This window comes from Sarcophilus harrisii, chromosome X, assembly GCF_902635505.1.
Source record: "Sarcophilus harrisii chromosome X, mSarHar1.11, whole genome shotgun sequence".
Classification (NCBI taxonomy): Eukaryota; Metazoa; Chordata; class Mammalia; order Dasyuromorphia; family Dasyuridae; genus Sarcophilus; species Sarcophilus harrisii.
This window is the reverse complement of record NC_045432.1, coordinates 111,602-118,998: the sequence shown is the minus strand read 5'-3', so window position 1 is coordinate 118,998 and position 7,397 is coordinate 111,602. Positions and strand designations below refer to the sequence as shown.

Genomic DNA, 7,397 nt, shown 5'->3' with positions numbered 1-7,397 from the left:
TATAGCTTGCGTAGCTGACATAATTTGGAATATGAAGTTCCCTCTCAATAGCTGGGGCAGGGGAGAGAGATTAAAAGGTGCTTCCCCCCCTTTTTTTCATTCATTTTTGTTTTAGGCATTTCCCCCACCCAATTTTCATGTGGACTCTAACTTATACTCAGTATAAGTGCAAGATACCAGTTTCAGCTATAGGAATAACACTTCCAAATTGGAACAGCACAACTTTTAATTTCTATCAGCATTTTACACAACGGTGTTTTCAAAGTTGGGTAATGATTTGTATATTGAATAACAAAAATGGTTTGAATTACATTGAATTTCCATTTTACACTCCAGGACATTTGCAAATTGTTTGAATGTTGTATACAGAATGATCTTCAACTTCTTTTTCTTCTTTGAAATGTGAAAAGTCCAACTTTGATTCTGATCAGGAAAAGGAGGAATAAAGTTCCAGAAGAGGTCTTGAATTGAAGCCGGGAGTCTTTAGACATTTTAAATGGTTTCCAAGGAAAGTCAATTATATGAAGAACTTAATGTCAAATGCCAATTTATAGTCTCAGAGTTCTGGGGTAGGATCAAATGTCCCATCGCAATCTTCACTGGACACCATAGCCCATGTATCAGAGATCCTCAATAGGGCTATACTGTGGGGTTGATCAGCAATTGGAGAGGTGCATAACGTTTCAATGCTTGCAGAACAATATCCAGCCCCCCTCCCCTTTCCCACCCACACCCACATACAGTGCAGTCATCATATATTACACCTGGACATACAAAATTCAATCTCTGTTGGCTACTTGTAGGCAGGCTAGAAAATCAGGGGAACCAAAACAAGGGATCCAGATAACCTGCCAAACGACAATATCATTTTCACAACAAGAATCTCAAATCATCTATACAACAACATTCTGTCAAAGCAATCAGATCAAGAGGGTATCTGGGTACGACATAAACAGTGGCCAAACACTTTTTTTTTGGGGGGGGATCACCAAGAATTTATAAATGGGTAGAACTGCAAATCTTATGAAAAGGGGAAAAAGAAACGCCACATCTGTGCATTTACCATTAGCAATATATGACAGAGAAATGATGGTGATTTTCTCAATGTAGGAAGTTGTGGGGAGGGGTATGACTTGTTTGAAACACTCGAGCTGTACTGCCTTTTGTATTTTTTTTTTCCGTTTTGAAATATGTAGATTGAGAAATGGAAATCTGCATTTCAGAAAGCTTGCTTTAGGTGGGCCGGATTATAATGAAGTATTTAGGAAAGTATCAAATATTCAAGTCATTCCTCCCATTGACTTCCTTCCAAAACACCCAATACCCACCAAAAAACCACATTGAAACCAAACTGGTATGGGGGAAACCGACCAAGATAGACCATCAGAATATGGAATAGAAGAAGGTGAAGGCTGATTTGAAGGAAAAAGAGTGATTGAGGAGGTGGGGGAAGGGGAGAAGGAAGAGAAGGGAGGAAGAGGAGGGGGACTCGGGGGGGCCAAGGGTGGGAGGGGCAGGGTAGGCACGCAGTTAAGGCATCTTTTGAAAAATCCCTTACGGCTTTGGTTTTACTGAATGAAGTATTTTACACTGGTACAGACCAAGGGCGATATTTCAAAGCATCCGCAAAGCGGGCAAAGGGAATACACAACGCAGAAGGGTTGCCATCGAGTTTCCAGACGCTAGCAGGTGAACGCAGACCAGACCCCCCCCCTCCCCACTCCCCCCACCCTCCCCCACCGCCGCCGTTAGCGGGCCGCAGCTTTTACCCCCCCCCTCCCCCACCCCCCCTTCCCCGTGCTCTCCCCCTCTTCTTTTCAGGATGACCTGGAACACTTTTTATCTGCCGGAACCCGAGGCGGGCTCTGCCGCAGGTTGCCCGGCGCTGTCGCCGTCGGGGCCCTCGGAGCCCTCGGAACCGGCGGCCGCCGGCGTGCCGCCTCCGGCGGGGCTGCTGCCGCTCGGGGAGCTGGCCGACTTCCACTTCTCCAGGTACTCGGCCTGCACGGGTTTGTGGCCCTGCAGCACCTTGATGGCATCCTCCACCTTGAACCACTGGCGCTTGCGGCCGATGTTCACCGAATCTTCCCAGTCCTCCAGGATTTCGGTAACGGCGAGCACGTAGACGTGGGTGCGGTGCTTGCGCTCCAGGTTCTCGAACAGGCCCAGCAGGCGGCCCAGCTTGCCTCGGACCCCGGCCTCCTCGTAGACCTCGCGCACTGCCGCGGCGCCCGGCTCCTCCTCGGGCTCCATGCCCCCTCCGGGCACGATCCACTGGTCTGGGTGCCCGCTGCTGCTCACCAGCAACACCTCATCCTCTTGCTCGCCACGGAAGCACAGACAAGCCGCGCGCTGCTTGAAGCCTTCCAGGTCATAGGTTCGGGTCTGATCGGGCTTCAGCTTCATCTTGCCTTCTGCCGTTCCCGGACTAGCGCACGCGAGGCTGGACCTGGGGCGGAGGCTGGAGTCGCTGATGGTGAGGCCGCCGCTGCGGATGCGGCTGCTGGGGGTGCCGGAGTCTCGGTCCGGCCGCCTCGGTGTCGGATGCTGATGCTGCAGCCTCTGGGGCGAGAGGACGCCGCTGCCCGGATAGACTGGGATGCGGCTGGCGCGGGCTCTGGGACAGGCTGCCTCCGCCCCCGCCTCCTTCGGAACCGCCCGGGATGCTACTACGCCTCGAGCGTCTGTGCCTCCTCCTCCGCCGCCGTCGTCGCCGCCTAGGCGATCTCTCTTGCCGCGGTCTCTGCTGCCGCGGTCTCTGCCGCCGCCGCCGCGGTCTCTGCCGCCGCCGCTATCTCTGCCACAGCCGCTGCTGTCACCGCTGCTACTGCCGCCGCCGCCACTCAGGAGCTTGGAGAAAAAGGGAGAGGTGCCGACGCACGAGCGACCTACCACCAACCAGAGCCCAGGGCGAGGAGGACGGGTATAAAACGGGGAAGGAGGGGTGGAGGAGGATGGGCAGGCGAGGGGGAGGATGCTCCGGGAGCCAAACGCAGAGCGGGAGGAAGGGAGGAGGACAGGAAGAGGCGAGGGGTTGGGTACACCGCGCCCCCGCTGTCCTTGCCAAATGGGGGCGGCCGGAACTGACCGCGATACTCCTGTGGAGGCGGCGGCGGGAGGGGGGGGGGGAAGAGAGGCGGGCTCTTGGAGACACGGGGCAGCGCAGATAGCAGCGCGTGCCTCCCTTGTTCCTCCCCCCCCCGCCCCCCGTCCGCGCCCCCTCCCCCAGCCCCGCACCGCAGTGGCGTGCGGACGGTCCCTGTGGCCACTCACCGGCACCCCTCCGAGCCCCTACCGCGGGCCGGGCTGCTCCCACACTGCTGCGGCTGCTGAGCGGCAAGGCTTGCACTGTCCCTCCACATGTCCTAATGCATGCCTGCACACACGCGCGCGCGCACCAACGCACACACGCGGGCACACGCGCGCGCACCCATACCAGTGCACACACAGACGTGCGCACACACGCACATGCGCGGGCACACACAAAAGCGCACACACATCTGCACACACGTGCGCACACCAAGACCGACACCCCCACAAGCGCACACACGTGTAGACACGCGTGTACACATACACACGATATGCGCACACGCATGCCGAGACCGACCCTTTCCATACAGACACACACATACATGTGCACTCACACACAGAACACACATGCAAGCCCCGAGACTGACGCCCCACGCTGTGCACCCTCCCAAGGCTAACATTCCTCCACAGTTGCACACACAAGCCCGCGGGGGAACACGTGCAGACCTACCAATACTGCCAACTCAGTCGGGTGGCTGTGTAGCCACCGCATCTCTGGCTCACGCCTTCTCTACGAATGGCACAGCCCTAACCACCTCTACTGTCCAAAATGGGGCGTGGAGTCGGGGCAGGAAGGGAATGTGGGGTACTCCATTAGCCAGTTCTTTCCAAGCCAACGTACGCCGACCCCCCTGATGCTACAGAAGTTCGTGGGCCCGCACTTTCAGCCCTGGCACCCGAATTCCGAGGGTTTCTGGGGATCCAAGTAGCCCTCGATTGCCCTGCCCACATCTTTCTCCTACTGCTGAAAGAGCATCCAGGACAGACACCTAGGGAAGTGCTGAACCAGGGAGAGAAGACCATCCCCTTCATATTAGCCTTGCAGATACAAGGCAGTCCATTAAGCACAGCTCTGACTGTCGAGACAGTTGATTCCTTAGGAGTGTCTTTAAGAGTAATTTGATGTTCTTCTTAAAGCTCTGCTGTTAATAAGTTAGCTCCATATCTGAATATGTGGTGAACTATTTAACTAACAGAACCTCTGCAAATAGCTGGAACCACACAGGGATGTAAAAGGAACACGTTTCCTTTTCCCCACCTTAGTCAACATGTCCAAACCTTTCAGTGCATTAAGGCACACTGCATCAGCCACGAGTGCTGCCTTAAGTCTCACTTTCTACAAGAACCTTTTCCAGGTCCTTCTTAATCCCTATGAGGGAGAAAAAAAAAAAAAAAAAAAAAAAAGACAAGGATTGTCTTTTTCTTTTCTCTTATTTCCCTGGCCCTCAGTGCAGTGTCTGATACATAATGGTGTTTTGGTACCTACCAGTGGTGTGATGGTACATGATGATACATACTATTGGATTGATGGGTGTTCTAGGTATTGGTGTTTCAAAAACAGTGGGATTTGATCATATTTTTTAGCTTTCCTTTCTGGTTATTTTACCTTGCTAATTTTTTTAATTGACTTTTCTCTTTTAGATTTGTGAAAACTTATTAGAAAATAACTGTTATTTATTATTGAGATGAGTAGTTTCTTCAGAATTCTGTTTACCATATCTTCTAAGTTTTTATTCTGCATTATATCTATTCCGCTTCTAATTTTCAAGGTTATCTTCCGCATTTATTTTGGGGAGGTTCATTTGTTCATTACCTAGTTATAAAATTGCATATCCAGATCCATCCTCTCATTTTCTCTTTTTGTTAATTTGTAATCTCTAGAACTCCTTATCCCAACTCCCATACTCACTGATAAATTATGTACCAGAGGTTCTCTCCTCAAGGCTTTTGAGTCAACTTCTGAGGAACAGTGTTACTTGTCTCTTGTACTCCAGTGCATCATCCCCAATATAAATTGCCAATAATATCAATCGTCACCATATCATTTAACCAATTATGATTCATCAGCTTTTGTAAAGATATATTTACTGACACACGTATATACACACCCTTTATATATATTATAAGTATACAGCTAGAGCAATGTTATGGTCATGTCTTATTTCCATCCATTTTGGGGACTCAGAGTTATTCCTTCTGAAAATTTTGGTTGAATAAATGTCTATTTCAATTTTAATCTTATATGACTAAAACCTGTACCACAGGATGTTAAATTTACCTAAAACCTTAAGTATTCCTTAGATAAGATGCCAGGTGAAGAATTTCAACGGTACTTGCCTCTTTAGCAACATATAGATTCCTTAGTCAGCCTATTTGTGAACCGGATAAATGTAGTCATCTGACTTAGTTTATTTGATGAGGTGACTTTGCTTAGGAGGTGAAAGAAATCATGACTGTCTAAGTTTGTTCAACTTTGGTGCCATTGAAGGAAGTATGAGATTTATTTCTCTTTACTTCACTTGGAAGTAATTCTGCCTATAAGAAGACTTGTCAGAATCTGCAATAGTTTTCTCTAAGACCTGAATCTATACTTAGACATAATTACAAAACTTATATATTTACCTCTATAATTTTGGCATTGTTTTCCACACTGTATTATAAATATACATTCCGTATTAGTTACTGCCACATGAACTCAAAGGAAACATTTCTTCCATAACAAATTTGGTGATACTGGAAAGACCGAATCTTCCATTTCAGAAATTTTTAAGGGAACATTGCATTTTCTGGTTGGCTTTCTGGAGGGCCTTGGGACCAGCCTTGGTCTCAGTAGAATAATCACCACAAGAATGGTCAGGAAGGGAGTCCAAAGTCTCTAATTATCTCCTTCACAGTCTGTCTTTTCGCCTGGGGCTGGGCTAGCTTTTTGGGTGACCTCCAGAATGGGTCTTGGTTTCAGTGGAGGAAAACAGGAGGCAGGAGAGCCACCAGAGGCTGGTCAAGTCTTCTCTCAAAGTGCAGGAGGCAGGAGAGCCACCACCATGATGGGAGATGGAATCTCTGCGGCTGACTTTGTTCTCAGTTTAAATACTCTATTACAAGTACATCATCATAGTTGTCAATCTTGTAGAATTATATAACATAATGGTGTACTAGAGAATCATTATCTCAATTCCACTGAGTTAACCACCTTGTTTTAGGATTAAGTCAATCATACTGAACTAGAGAAATATTAACCACCTCGCTAAACTAGATAATCATTGTCTTATCAATTCCACTAAGTTGACACCTTGTTGTAGGATTATTAAATCAATCATACTGAACCTTAAGTATATTTCTCCAGAGTTTCTGCCCCTTACAGGAAAACTCAGCCAGGCTATAAAAATTGCTGTCTAAAAAGGAAAAAAAAAACACAGAAAAGAAGATAAGCCTGTCTTCTGTGTGCATCCTGTGTACTTCTATGAATTATTGTTCTATATTTTGGTTTTGGTGTCCTATATTTGAAAACTCAGTCTTTTGAAACTTGAGGGGCTTAGTCTCTTGGCTGCTCAGACACCCTGATGAGCAAACCAATATGATTTAAGTGTTTAAAGCAAGGTCTGGACTAGGAAACTCTAACTTTAAAGACTTAATGTATTTTATTTTTCCCAATTACATGTAAAGATAGTTTTCAACATTCACTTTTATGAGATTTTGAATTTCATGTTTTTTCCTCCTTCCCCAAGAGGGCAAGTAATTTGACATAGGTTGTAAATGTACAATCATATTAAACAAACTTCCATATTAGTCAAGTTGTAAAAGAAGAATCAGAACAAAAGGGAAAAAAAAAAACATGAGAAAGAAAAAAAAAGTGGAAATAGTATGCTTTGATCTGCATCCTGACTCCATGGTTTTCTCTGGTTGATGATCATTTCAGAATTGTCCTTTATCATTGTATTGCTGAGGAGAGCTATGTTTATCAAAGTTGATCATCACACAGTGAGAAACTCTGACTTGTAATAGGCAAAACAAAGCATTTCTCCCCCAAACCCTGTGTTTTATTAATATGTTGTGCCTTTTTAAATTTTTTTTTCAAGGACATGAGCAAAACACTTGTTTATGGGTCATGGGCCTTATCTCCAGTTCCACTCAGGTAGGGTCTGGTGCCATGATTCTGACCACTTGTTAGGTGGTCTTGCTTCAGTTGCTCTGCTCTTATTTAAAGCTCTGCACTGATTAACTCAGAGAACTCCTTTTTGATCTGGTTCTTGTTCTGTTCTAATCCTGGTAGGGTCCAGCACTGTGGTCTGATCCCAATTAAGTACTGT

At 47.2% G+C, this 7,397-nt stretch overlaps 1 protein-coding gene across 1 annotated transcript; it reads right to left on the bottom strand.

Moving 5' to 3' along the window:
• Window positions 1-208: 208 nt before the first annotated feature.
• LOC116420205 (diphosphoinositol polyphosphate phosphohydrolase 3-beta-like) lies at window positions 209-2,779 on the bottom strand. Its single transcript, XM_031944510.1, has one exon. The coding sequence runs from the start codon at window positions 2,404-2,406 to the stop codon at window positions 1,840-1,842; it is 567 nt and encodes a 188-aa protein (XP_031800370.1). The 5' UTR covers window positions 2,407-2,779; the 3' UTR covers window positions 209-1,839.
• Window positions 2,780-7,397: the final 4,618 nt, after the last annotated feature.